The following is a 14,471-nucleotide window of genomic DNA, read 5'->3' on the forward strand; positions in this document are numbered from 1 at the left end:
AAAGAGTTTACCTCTAACACACTCCGTCCTGAGAGGGGAGATCAGCATGTGTCACACTGGCAGGACTCTGGCCTCAGGGGGGTGGGGGAAGATAGAAAAACTTCAAGCAACATTAAAAAAAATTATCTGAATGTCTCATTATAAGCTATCTCCTCCTAAAGAAACGTGCTAAAAAAACCTCCCCACAAAACCTGTCTCGCAGAACTTTAATGTCATGCCTCAAAATACATGCAAATGTTGGCATATGAAGATATCATATCAATTTGTTATTTTAGTTCAGCCTCTTTCTCTATTTAACTGCTCTACCAGACAGAATATAAACTTCACATTTTACAATAAAACCCTCCAAACATTTTGGAAATAACTCATGAAATAACAAACTGATTTTGTTGTGATGAGCTCTTCACATAAGCCCTACAAAATCTATCCAAATAATTTTAAAGCACTGTTCTAGGGTGTTTTAAGACCAAAAAGACCAAGTTTAATATTTTCCATTTATGTGAAAACTGCTATCAAAATAGAAATATAGCTCATTAGATTTACTAGGCTTATAAGAAACGCAGAACTCCCAAGCCTAAATCACTTCAGGCAAAAGCATTATAAGATAAGACTAAATCAGAGAAAGAATGAAACGGCAAGGCAGCTGACTGATACCAGTGAATTTAGTGAGGAACACTGCTTCAGTTAGGAGAAGATGAAGAAAATAAAGAGGAATTAATCTTTCTGGCAGCAAACCTAAAATTCTGGCACAGCAAATAATCTTACTGTGGTCTAGCTGAGGGAGAGGCCAGTGAGTGCCCAAGCCAGCCACAGTGAGTGCCAGCCCTCAGCGATGAGCCCAGAGATGGCAGGGCGCCTGCGCAGTGCGATGCTGCTGCACGCTCCCGGGGGACTGCACAGCAGACAGCACTGCCTGCTCCACAGCCATGCACAAACATCACACCTGCTCCCTCCTTCCAAGCAGGCAGCCCCAGCCCCAGCTCTGGGGAAGCACAAGGGCAAGAGGGAATAGAGCTGTACCCTCCAATCTCACCCACTACTCTTTTCAAAGAGGCTCCCAACAGGAGAGCAGACCCAGGTGCTTCCCTCCTGCAGATGGAGAACAGCAGCACTCCGAGCCTGCAGAGAAACGAGCACAGGGCCCTGCTGAAACCAGCCAGGGCCAGCCCCACACTTATGTGGGTGGTGTAATTTCAGTTCCAGCTCCTTTCTTGCATTCACTGTGGGGGCAACCACGTTAGCATGGAAACCTGGATTCTCAGAGTGGAGGAGGAATATATTTCTTGGCTAAAACCAAACTGCATTCAGTGCAAATCACTTTAGGTGCATGAAAAGCTGATTCAAAGCTTGTACTTTACATTAATTTGCCCTTTCTGGCAGGCAGCACCATGGCATACAGCACAATTAAGACTCAGACAAACCCTAATTCCCTACAGATCCATGAGATTTATGTGTTAGTTTTTTTTTCTTGTCCATTTTCTGAGTTTGAGGTTCACTTCCTTTGCAAGTGTTTCACCTACATTCACAAGCATAGGCATTTGATTCCCTAAAAATCCCTCCAAATTAAAATGCAAGTTTCTCACATTATCATCTGATTTTGAGCTAGGGTTTTAAAGTACCAAGTATCACGAGACTTACAACAAAAATCACAAGTCAGCAGCACTCTCTGAAAGCTTCCTTTCCCCTTTACTGCCAAGATCAGCTTTGATCTCTCAGTTACTTCCATCTGACTCTTTCTGGTACTGTGAAAATGTATTTATCATACAATAAAGCATCACAAGGTTTATGCACAAATCCCAAAGCAAATCACCATCTAAAAGGAATTGACACTCTCACTCAGCTTTCCAAAACCAACAATAGCAGCTGGCTTGATTAGGACATCTACAAAAAATTAAATGAGGAGGCAGGCTGAGGAAGGGAAGGAATAAAAAATGAAAAGAAGGACAGAATTATACATCTCAGAGAGCTTAGTGAAAGAAAGCAGGAACCTCTCTCTGTGTTATGCATGGGGGAGCCAAGGTACAGGCAAACCACAGGGACACATTTTACAGCAGAGCTGGCCATGGAGGCAGACCTGGACCTCCTGACCAGCATCCCAGCAACACAGATGTGCACAGGCCCATCACCCTCTCCAAAGAAAATGAAACATTCATTTCTCACAAAAAGCATGTGTTTAGAACAGGAAAGCACAAACCTTGTTTCCTTACCAGAGTCAGTGTCATGAGCATCTGGCAGAGTGAGATGCAGTCCATTATGCTTTTTGATTACTGGTGTTTCAGTCACACTACTTCCTTTCTCAGAGCCACTGTAAAGAAACAAAACTGTAACCTGGACATCTCCCAGTGGAGAAACGTTCCCCTCAAAGCAGGCAATAGTTTAGCTGCCATGGGAAGTGAAAAATCAAGGTTTTTAGTTGTGAGAAATCAGCTTATTGGATGTATTCACATCTGCCCCACTGCCACTGGACAGGAAGCTCAGAGACTGCCCAGCAGGGGCTCCAGGGCACACACTGGTATTTACTTTATTTGGCTATAGGGAGTCTTTACAAACCACTGGACAAGAAACATGTTGGCAGCTCGAAGTCAGACCAGAGGAGGCCCACTAGCAGACCCAGACCCAGCAAAAACCACCATTTCTTGGGCTTTTCTGCAGAATAATTTGTTCACAGGTCTACTGTGCTGATCCTTTTGAAAAAGACCAATTACCACCTTCCACCTGGGTGCTAATTTGTTCATATTTTCATTTCAAAGGGCTTATTTTCTCCCCCTCCTCCTTTGTTCTGTTCAAAAAGAGGAAGAAGATAAAAACTACCAGATAGCACTGCTCTGTGAAACAGGTCTGCTTATGAAACTCTGGTCTGTTCTTCTACTGGACTCCTGTCCTCACAGGAGAGGCCTTACAAAGAGAAACACACCCAAAAAAATCATGTGGCTAACAAAAAGTCACTTAACACAGATCTCTTGAGCCTTCCTGTCACCACATAGTCTGCCACCCCCCAAGGATCAGTGGTGATGATATCTCCTCTCATCATCCATTAAGGGATGAAATACCAAAAGGAAGTGACTGCCCTGGCTACTTTTTCTGGCACACTTCCAAGCCTGCAGCTCAGCCTTTGGACAATATTCCTTCCAGGAAGCAAGCTGTCAGAAAGACATGATTGGTGTGGATGCCCCCATCTTTCAGTCTGAGGAGACTTTGGTAAGGATAGCACAGAATTCCCTTGAATCTGCATTGATCTAGTAGAAGAATTAGCTAGGGACTGCTGTTTGGTTTTAAACACAATTATTCTGTTATCACAGAAAACAACTGCAAAAGACAAACCAAGTCTTGCCCTTCCCAGTTAACAATCTAAGACTGAAAGCCACTTACTGTCATTCATCATAATAGCAATCATATTTACAGTAGCTAAATAACCTTTTACTTGGGCTTTGGGATCAAGCATAATGGTTTCTGTTAATGCACTCTGAATTCTTGGGCACTGGACTGCACCAATCTCTGTCCTTGAATGGGCCTCCCTTCTCTTCCATACTGGTTTCCACACTGATAATTCATTTGAGCCTATCACATAGTGACAGAGAGAAGGGAAAATTAAATTGTCTGTCCTATGCCTCAGCCTTACCTAGACAGGACTGACCCAAATGAAAGTGCCCTGGCCAGAAGCTGCTGGAACTGGATGGACAGCTCAGTCTTACTGCTGTGGATGCAGGGATAAGGCAGCTGCACTTCCATTTATTACTGCCATGAGCTTAATGCAGCAGCACTACCATGGAATCACTGCTCAGGCACATGCTGAAACACTGAAACTCTGGCTAATACACTGTAGTCCTCCTCTAGGGACAGGTAAAGAGATTGGAAAATCCCAGGGTGAAAACCCAGTGTAATACATTGTGCAAAACAGCCACTCCCAAAGCTCTGTTATCACAGAGAAGGGCTGAAATAGAACTACCCTTTAAAAGCTGCAGTACAAATCCTTCAGCCAGGAAAGCTTTTTGATGCACCATGGAAGGGATAGGAGCCAGATGATTTGCTTTCTACATACAGCTCTGGAAAGGCTGACAGTAGGACAGCAGGACATCTACTGCCCATGTTTTTGAAAAGTAGTTGAGACAGTGGACAAACTGGTGACAAAAATGCCGAGTGGGACACTTGGTTGTGAGATTGCAGAGGCACCAGTTTGTCAGAGAGAAGACAGGGGACTTGAACAGGCCATATGAATAGCTGCTGGGGATAAAATACTGGGCCCTGAGAGACTTTTTGGTCTGTCAGTCACAGTAAGATTGTCAAGCCAGCAAACAGGCCAGACAAATGCAACTGAAGTGCCATTTAATTGTGTAGGCAATTATCTACTGATTGAACCAGTAAGGAGTACTGGGTGCAACAGCTCTCAACTTTGTGTAAAAGCAACCTTCTCTTTTGCAAGAGCCCCTAAAAATGCCTTTGTCCAAGTCTCGCTGATAAGAATTCCCCTTAAGTTCCTCTGCCAGCCCTACCCAGAATACTTTACATATTTGTTAGCTGATACTGCTGCAATTTGCTAAATACAAGGGACTTCCTGGGTCACTGAATCCAGTCTAAAACTGCAGGTACCAAGTTGATTCTTGTTACCTTTCCAGCAACATTCCATAATAAAAAATACCTCATTATGTGCTTTTTGAAAAAAGAAAAAAAAAAGCCCTGATGGGAATAGCAGTGAAATACATACTAGCGTTTTTAAAAGCAAAAGCAAAGCAATTTGTTTTGTTTAAGATTCTATGGCTAAAGCTTATCAAAAGCCTCTAAAGCTATCACATCTTGGGTTTTTAGTATAAGTGCCAAAGCACAGCTTGGGATCCAAATGCAGTCCAAATGGCTGAACTAGTTATTTGTCTGTTTTCCAATGTACTCTCTACAGTCTCAGGCTTGCAGTCCCCCCTTGCAAGAGTAAATCTTCCTCAGTCATAATTGTTCAGCGTGGATTTGATCAGCTTCATGAGGACTACTCATGGTAAAAAGATTATTCATGTGAGAGGTACAGGATTGAATCCTTAGCTAAAGATACTAAGGCCTAAGGAAATCAATGATTCAAATCTGTAAAAGACCACTGCTGCTATGTAAATACCTTGATGCTTTGTCTTTGGTTTGCTGCTCATTAGCTAAGTCAACAACTATTACTAAGAACCCCTCAAGGACAACTTGTACATTGACATGCACCATTCTGTACATATACTTCTGTTGTTTGTAACACTTATGCAAGTGCATACAGAAATAGGGGAACAACTCAAGCTACATTACCCTGCTGTCTTGGTTGCTGCCATCAAGCATGCTGTCATTCCCATCAAACACAATCCCAGTGGACATTATGGGCAAGGGATCTTGGTATAATGTTCTCAAGACACTCTACACTGATACCTCGACTAGGGCAATATCCCAAGGGTGTGGGAAGGAAGAAAACCCAACTCAGTATCTTCCACACTTTTTCAACTTTACCTTTCAGTGGGGCAGCAGATGAAAGGGAGGAAACAGGGAAGGCAGCATTGTGTGAATGCAGATTTAGTAGGACAAGGGAAGGGTGAAAGATGCTACATCCTTCCATTCATTCCTTGCCCAGTTAGCACCAGGCTGTGCAACCAGCGTGCAACTGCAGCATGTGAGTTTGGCACTGTGCCTTTCCTTGGCTTACTCACTTCAGGACTGTGTCACCCCCACACATTCCTGGGTGGTGCCAGCTACTGCAGACTGTGAACAATAGCTGATGAAAGCTCAGCACTATTGGGGAGAAAGAAAATCTGTCCTCCATTCTTGTCATCCAAATATGGATAGAGATGTTTAGACATTAGGTTTCAGAAACTTGTGCTTCAAACTGCTTCTTCAATATTAAAACATTGAGGTTTTGTTGTTTTTTATTTTTTTTTAATAATGGCCATTAAAATCTTCCCTTTTTTTTTATCACTGCTAGAAATATTACTTATCTTTTAAACAGTACTGTTTATCACCCTTCTTGGAAAATAACTCAAGTATCTAGAAAATTGAAAAAGATAACCACGTTACCAATTACAAATCTGAACTTGCTACAGTGGAGAGAGCCTACCTGTGCTGTAAAACACTGTATACCATCTGCCACATCTGCAACATATGTCTGCATGTCACCAGAGCCTCTTCAGGTCCTTTATGTATCCATTCCAGTTTTACTTTGGTGAACAGTAAGCTGCAAGATGAAAAAGAATAATTCCTATTTTATTGGCATCTCATAAAAGTAGAGAATCAGTATCACTCTGGCAAGATCCTGGCAGGCAGCATTTTCACTTGCTTTGTACGTGCAGTAACAAAAGAAAACACCATAGCACAAAACATTTCATTTGGCTCAAGTCTGATTCCCCACAAGGAGATGAGAGGATTAACAATATTCCTCAGCTGCAGTCAAATCTGCGTCACAAAGCTGGCAGGACAGAGTTAAAAGCAAAGCATTGCAAACTAACAAGGTGAAACATAAACTGAATCTCATTTTATTTTGGACAATATTAAAACTAGGAGAAAACAGAATTGCTGTAATACATTTGCCCAGGCTGTTTTCTTAGTCTGGCATCTCCTTATAGCACTGGCTTATATAATGAATTTCAGACAAAAACCCCAGCACACTTAACATACACAAATAATTATGTAATGCCTCACAGGAAGGAAACACTTTTTCTTAACCCCAGCTGGCAACCATCTCATGCCCCCAGGCAAGACAGCTGATAGCCTTGTACATTCTTGTTCTAGGTAGTGGAACTGCTGCTACTATTCTTATACCTAGAGAAGACGTACTTGCACAGACAGCTGGAATTCAGCAGAATTGGGTCACACAGAGGTTACAAGACAGATTTGGCAATGACACAAGCTACCACTTGCTGCCAGCATGGTTTTTAATACCATCCTTCACTACACCCATTTTGTCTAAATTGTGAAGATGATATAATTTATTTCTTTTATATTAATGAAAAACTTTAAATGTTTTCATTAAGTCCAATATCAACACAATTTTAATTCACTTGATATGGTAGCAATTAATCCACTGGAAGCACATATGTGAACATACATGCATACAACAGTTGAATGTTAAAAATCCTAAAAACAGGTTTGTGAATGTGACCTGCAGGCTCCTGAAGAATCCAAACTACTTCAGAAAGAGACAAGAGCAACTGCATATACCATGTTAGAGAAGAATTCACAGCTGAGTAAGAGATCCTTCACTTGGAATAATTAGAACTCTATTGCCAAGACTGTGTGGTGCATATCTACAGGAGTGTGCTAAAATGGGAGTTTCATTTGGTACTAACAAACATCAGGGTGGGCATTTTGGTTTGGGTTTCTTGTTTGATTGGTTGGTTTTTCCTTGGGGGGCGGGGATGGTAGTTACCAAAATGTAGCCCAACTGTATCAACTGCTATAGTGAAGTCTGCTCATGGCTGCTACAATTTGACCTGGTAGAACAAGCATTCCATGAAATTCCTCAGGTACAAACTTTGACCAGCAAAGGCAGATCAAGACTCATAATCAAGGGAATTTGTCTTCACCCTTTACAATTTAATATCCCTACTCTGTATCTTTGATTTTCTTGTTACTGGTGTGAGCAAAACAAATATTGGTAAGAACATAATCTGCTCTTAGGCATGCTGACACCCTAACTGGAAGGAAATGCCTTTATGATTCAGGTATTTGAGGCTAAAACAGACTGATCAAAATTTTGCTGGGACAAAGATGTAACAGTGGATGGAAGCACTGTTAAAAAATAAGTCTGAATTCAAAGGAGTGGTTAGCAATGGAACTGGTCAGTGATGCCTGCTGCTCTGTACTCCCTGTGAACAGGGCTCATAAGAACAAAGCCTGTATCAACACAACAGGATATAGAATCAATCACTTGCGTATAAGGAGTACATATCACACTAGAAAGGTGGAAAGTTACATCATGGAGTGCAATGGTATTAAAAAAGACATCAAGTTCCTGAGCAACAATGCAGTTAAAAGGTCAAACAACCCTTAGCATCCATATATAGAAATATAATCAGGTAGGAAATGGAAGACATAGCTATTCTTGATCAGAGCATCAGCAAGACATTTATTACAATCCTGTTTCTAGTTCTTGCCCTTTGATTCCAGAAGATGACTAAAAATGGGATAAAGATGAATAAAAATGGGTTCAGAAAATGGTTATGCATGATGAAGTGAGGGCTAGAAAAATGTATTTCATCAGAGGCTTGATAAGTTCAGTTTATTTGCTTTAACCAAGAAGCAGCAATGAAATTGTTCTGCCCCAGCCTGCAAGCATCTACATGAAGTCTCTCATTGTGAGTCTTTGATGTAAAAGAAAAGATACACAGAATGTAAGAATTTGTTAGAAGCTGAAATCACTCAAATGGAAATTTCTAAGTAAATGCATTCACGTAACTATCAAGGAAAATAATCTTTGCAGCAACTACCTTGTGAGAACAGTAAATTCTGTAGTCATTAAAGCCTTTTCAGCAAGGCAGGATAACATCTGGAAAGCAATAGCAGTGTACAAACAGAAGCTGTGGGTTTGATGCATAGGCTCATGAGTGAGTTCTTTGGGCTGCAATGTGCAGAGGGGTGAGAATACGCCACCCTCCTTCCAGAAGTTACTCTATTAAACTCTATAGAAGTTACTCTATTATACTCTATATTCTTCCAGTCCCAGAAGCAAGCACATTGAACAACCCATGCTATTTTAAACAAACAGAATAATTTTTAAACCACTACAAACTTTCAAAATTAAAGACCTTCTAAAGCACTGTACAGCCCAGCCCTCCGTGCAGCAGAAGAACAGTGGTCAAGAAGACCAAGGCTCAGAGACCAGCTGTATTTCATCCCAGAACAAAGCCCCACTTCTCAACATGGTAAGATACCACTCAGTATTAATTAAAAAAACAAACCTATTAACAGTCAAACACCAGTACAGGATGGCTCTATTAAAGGCTCCTTCTTCTTCCACATAGATGGCTTATCAGCAGGGAAGTAAAATCACTACATAATATCTTTACACATTGCAGTTAAACATTAAAAAGACAAAGCAAGCATTTCATCACTCTGCTGTTTACTGCTTACAGTGAGTATATGTCATCTGCTCTGGATGAAGATGCAATGTTCTATCTCAGGAGAGAGAACAACTAATGAAACCAAGGAAAAAAACAAGTCTCTCACAAAAACATAATGAAGTCTCAGCACAATACTATCAGGGGTTGTAAGGCACAGGCACACTACAGGATCTTGGAGATACCATGCCCTACTAGCTGTTGCAGCAGTTCACCTTGGGAATAGTGTTATCCATGTTATTGTGTAGTCTTATAACGAACCACACCAAAAGATAAATGGGAGGAATGTAAGAAGCAAAAGGAATCAAACCATACCAGTGGCAGTAGCAAACAATGCAATTAAACATGCTAAGTAAAAGGTGGAAATACAAACAGGGTATCAAGGCTGCATGTGCTATACACTCTTAGTATTTCTCAGCTTCTAATAAGCTTTGTAACAGTGAAACCATATAAGTAAATACATAGAGAAAACAGTGAGGTAGTATCACTATCTCAAGCTTATAAATTTATTACTTAGCTAGCACTCTAACTACACATAAATCTAATGAGCGTTGTGTCCCATCAGTGTCTGCACCCAATTTCAGGGGCATAAATAAAAATTACTTACGCACTGACTTCACCTTATTGTATTTCTTAATATCATTGTGCATTTGTATGATGCTTGTAGCATTAAGCAGTGTAGACTTTTAAAAGGATTCAACATACCAAAATAGCCCCAAGATTATCAATATAGTCATTGGTAATTCTATTAGCCTGTGAATATGAAAACAGATTTGGGCTAAAGCAAATATATAAATTGTTACTACACAAGCATAGGAAAACAGAGCAAAAAAACCCACAAATCATTCTTGTAATGTGTGTGACTTCAGGGAGAGTACCAATGGAAAATAACCAATACAACCAGTACTTAGTCTTGATACAAGACTCTAAGCTCCCTCTCAGAAGAGGTTTTCTTTTGTGGTGCATGTGGACAGTATGCAAAGGCTTTTTTCTCTAATGGAACATCAGGTTATTGCCACAAGCAAACACACCCATCTCTCACTCTAGCACATTAACTCTGGCAAATTAAAACCCGGATACAGCCCAATTTGGTGAGACCTTAAGTTCTGAAAATTCAAAATGAATCCATAATGAGGTTCCCCAAGCATCAAATCTTCAGCAGTACAAATTACCATATCACTGTAATAGGTCACACCTTGACAAAAAAGGGTAGGGACTGGAATCCTGGAAGACCTACAAAAATTTTCAGAAGCAAGCAAACTACTTTGGTGGATTTCAGAAGGCATTTGACATTTGTTTTCATGAAGACTGATTTCAATGATTTCATGATGTCATGGTTTGACCAGGAAGGAGTGGGAATTCTGGAAGCTGTGGTCAAACCAATGAAGGTTTTGGGTTTCATACTGACACCTGGTGTAGCCAGTGGGGTTTGGACACACCTCCGAGAATACACAGGGGTTAAAAGCAAGGCACTGCCCTGGCACTTCCTCTTTGGGACATCGTCGGGCGAAGAGGTCAGATCTCTTCCCCGCCCGGCCCGCTGCTGCTGGGCGGGGGAGGGGCGGCCATGCGGTAGGCCAGGGGCCTGGACAGAGGTGGGGGTTGAGGGGCTTTCAAGGATGGAAGGGTGGCGGAGCCCCAAGAGACATCGAGACATCGGGCGGCCAGCCCCCCCCCCCCCTCCGGGAGAGTGCCCGGCCGCCGCAGCAGCAGCACGTGTGGGAGTATCATCTCGTCCCAGGACAGACAGAGACTGAAAACTTTTAACCCTTTCTTGCATGATTGGGGCCTTGCAAAAATGCTAATCCTCCTCGAAGCTGAATAAGAAGGGAGATGAGAGATGAGATGAGACAAGGACTTTGGCCCGAAGATTTTGGAGATGATTGGATGGGGAGAGATGATTTGGAGTGGCTTTTTGGCTGGACTTTTTCTTGTAGCCATGGACTCAGTTGTTCCTGTGACACAGACTGCATTTAGGGGGAGGCAGTGCCTCAAAACCAGGAGGGTTCATTCGTGAGGACCCCCCGGCCCCAGGGGGTTGGAAAAATATGGGGGGGACAGATGTCCCAAAAGCAGAGACTGTGCCTTTTTGGAGTGAGACAAGGCATCCTTGAAAGACAACCCTAAAAGCAGCTCTGGCCATGTCTCGGTGGTGAGAGCACTGGGCATGGAAGGAACATGTCACAAGCGGCAAAAGGACTTTTTTTCCCCGGGCGGTGCCGAAGTGACAAGGAAGCATCCGGGATTTCAGTGTGTTTCCAGGAGAAGCCTATGGAACAAGAAGGACTCCTTTCCTCTTCATGAACTGCAGTTTGAGTATACTAAAGTGTCGTGCCGGGCTGGGCAGTTGGTGTTTTTGAGAGAATGTATTGGATTGGGAAAGTCAGGGAGTGGGGAGGAGGAAAAGTGGTTTTTGTAAGGTTTTCAATTTTTTTTCTTTTCCCTTATAGTCTTTCCCTATTTTTTCCTGTAGTTTTAGGTAATAAAGTGTTCTTTATGTTTAAGTTGGAGCCTGTTTTGCTTATTCCTGGTCACATCTCACAGCAGACACCAGGGTGAGGCATTTTCATGGGGGGCACTGGCTCTGTGCCAGGCTCAAACCATGACACATGATATCTCAAGGCCTGGCCAAATACACCTATCTAGCACTTCCAAGAGTCTTCTAATGTTATATGGCTAAATGCTCAGCCTTTAAGTTCTTTAATATTACCATCCATGAATAAAAGAGGCAATTCTTACCCATCCCTGAAAATTTAATTACTGAGGCTTAACAGCTAATATTTATTATCAGAAGATCTCACAAGTGCATCTGTATATCATAAATGCTTATGAGAACATCTGTGAAGTTGTAAGTTGCTGTGTATAGTAATAATCAATTGAAGACTTTATGGATGCTCTAGGACTTTAAAAGATTTAATAATCAGTTAATTATTGGGACTTTTAAAACCTGCTTTAAAATGGAGCTCTTAGCATCAAATGTAGCCCTTGTAGTACAGATTTATACAGCATCACAGTGGGATCTGTGTCTTATCACTTGACAAGCAATAAATAATGCCAGTACTATAACAAACAAGAACACCTTCCACTCATTTCAAGGTTGAGAGACTAAATTAGGACTAATCAGTATTATGTAGTCATTTGTCTATATATTTTACCATTCACTGTCTGCTTAAAACCTTCCAGTTTTTGAGAGCTTGTCAGCAGCTTCTCAAAGATCTACATGTCTTTGAGCTTTACCAGATCGGTGCTGTCATTCCCCAAAGTCTTTCATTATTCACCCAGATTTGTCTCCTACACACACAGCTGCTGGGTTATTTTGGATTCTGAATGCAAAAGAAACAAAACAAACCACCAAAACATGCAGCAGTGTATCTTAATTCACCAGACAACTGTGTACATAAGCATGAAGCTCCTGACCTTCTGCAGCTAATACATGTGTGCTTTGCTCCTCTGTTAAAGGCTGGGATGCACGTGCCTGCTGGTTTGTACAGACATTTGCTTGGAGATGGAAACCAGTGACAGCTCCAAGAGCAGCAAACACAGTTCCAGTGTCTGGGTGATGGGGGTGGGACAGCAAAGTGCCACAGAACAGCAGAGACCAGCTCACCCTATCACCTCTCTGAAGTCCAGATGCATATTCCACACCAGAGACAACGAAAACAACAATGCCACAACCTGGGTGGGTGGAGGACCCAAGTACGTCCTCTGACAAACTGCAAGGTGTGGATTCAAACCCCTGACACTAGGATCTTCTTGAACCAGTTTCTTCTCCTTTAAGGTAATGGATACATGGGGAGGATACAGGTGAATGCAGAACACAAACTGATCTAACAGAGCTGGAAAGAGGATGAAAGAGACAAGAAAAATGATCAAAGTTTTGGAACTCTTTTGATATACAGAGATAGTAAACAGACTTCTCAGCCTGAAAAAGAGTCTGAGAGAAGAGATGACAGATTTATAAAATCATTAATAGCATGAAGAAGATCAGGAAGTCAAAGCAATCTGTGTTGTTTCAATGAAAAAAAGAATATCCAATAAAGCAATCAAACAGTGGATTTAAAATGGGCAAACAAAGTGCTTTTTCATACAACACAAAACTAAAGTGCAAAACTCATTGCTGCAGGATGTTCTGGAGCAGACACAAATATGTTCAAAAAGGGATTAGAGGAATTCACAGATGACAGGCCCATTAGGGGCATTAAAGACAATCTAATGCAACCTCTGGCTCCAAAAGCCTCTGAGCCAATCTGCTGAGAGAAGCAGGGATCACATATGAGGGGTAGGATCATCCTACTGCTAGGTTTCTATACGCTTTTCCCTGTGCATTCACCAGATGCCCTGCTGAAGCCAGACAAGCTTGATCAAGAACGGCCACTCTTACATTTTGATATGGCAGGAACATGACTGCAAGCTCATATTCTTCTTATAACCCAGATTGTCTAGTCTTATTTTATCTGCCGGTGGAACTGTAGTATCTTCACAGAAAATGAGTTACTCAGTTTCCCAGTTATTGAGTTTAGCTTCAGTGGTGAGTCACCCAAACAACTCAATTAGATAATGGATACTCCTTCACCATAACTGTTATGGTTTCATTAACCTTTCTACATTACCTGCTAATACCCTAGTCAAATTATGAATAAGAAAAACAGGAAGCAAAACTGGGGAGCTGCTTTTAATCTCCTGTATTTTTGTTGATAAAAATCAACATCAAAGTTGCTGTCTTCTCAAATAACTCTGCTTCTTGCAGTCTCCTGACATTTAAGGGCACATTCTCTAGTTAAATTAATGCCAGCAACTCTGACTGCAACCTCCTTTTATAACTTCATGCTGTGCCATGTTATCTATCACTTTCCCAACAAAAATAAATTGATCATATACTTTTGCAGACATACGGTCCTAATTTTTATGGCTCCCTGCCCAGTTAGCCCCCAATATGAACAAAAAAATACAAACAAGAAATCTGTCGCCATGCCCAAAAATTACTGACTTCATCTTCCTAAGCCAGGGAAACTAGCAAACTCAGAGCTGCCATCTCCTCCTTTATAAGAACGCCCTGCTCTGACACCAGTCCTGCATGACAGCGGCGATTCGGCCTATGCTGCTCCACAAACAATGACAGCTACAGCACAGGGTGAAAACAACTTCCAGGGTGGTAGATTCTAGGCTATTTAAAAGTTAACACAATGGAGACAATTTGCTATATTCAGCCTCTTGGCACAAGGCACCTAGAAGGTTCTTGTATATAGAGAAGGAGGGAAACACAAAAAGAGGTGATCAGGAAAGCCAAGATGGCAGCTCAAACTGTAGGAGGAGACTGCAAAGCAAAAGCAAGGGAGCAGCCACTGGCATGGCTCAAGCCCTGGATGTTTTTTCTTGGACTGCCTCCTCCTGCAAGCTGCAGCTTGC

At 41.8% G+C, this 14,471-nt stretch overlaps 1 protein-coding gene across 5 annotated transcripts in view; it reads right to left on the reverse strand.

The window, feature by feature from the left end:
- Positions 1 to 14,471, reverse strand: part of TTC7A (tetratricopeptide repeat domain 7A) — a 174,063-nt gene that overhangs the window by 54,628 nt on the left and 104,964 nt on the right. For all 5 annotated transcript variants that reach the window (XM_064708936.1, XM_064708940.1, XM_064708937.1 and 2 more), the window contains 2 exons: positions 6,068 to 6,184; positions 2,208 to 2,305 (listed from right to left, as the gene is read on the reverse strand). In XM_064708936.1, coding sequence (XP_064565006.1) covers positions 2,208 to 2,305; positions 6,068 to 6,184 — 215 coding nt within the window. The remainder of the gene's footprint in view (positions 1 to 2,207; positions 2,306 to 6,067; positions 6,185 to 14,471) is intronic.

The sequence above is a fragment of the Zonotrichia leucophrys genome, chromosome 3 (assembly GCF_028769735.1).
Source record: "Zonotrichia leucophrys gambelii isolate GWCS_2022_RI chromosome 3, RI_Zleu_2.0, whole genome shotgun sequence".
Classification (NCBI taxonomy): domain Eukaryota; kingdom Metazoa; phylum Chordata; class Aves; order Passeriformes; family Passerellidae; genus Zonotrichia; species Zonotrichia leucophrys.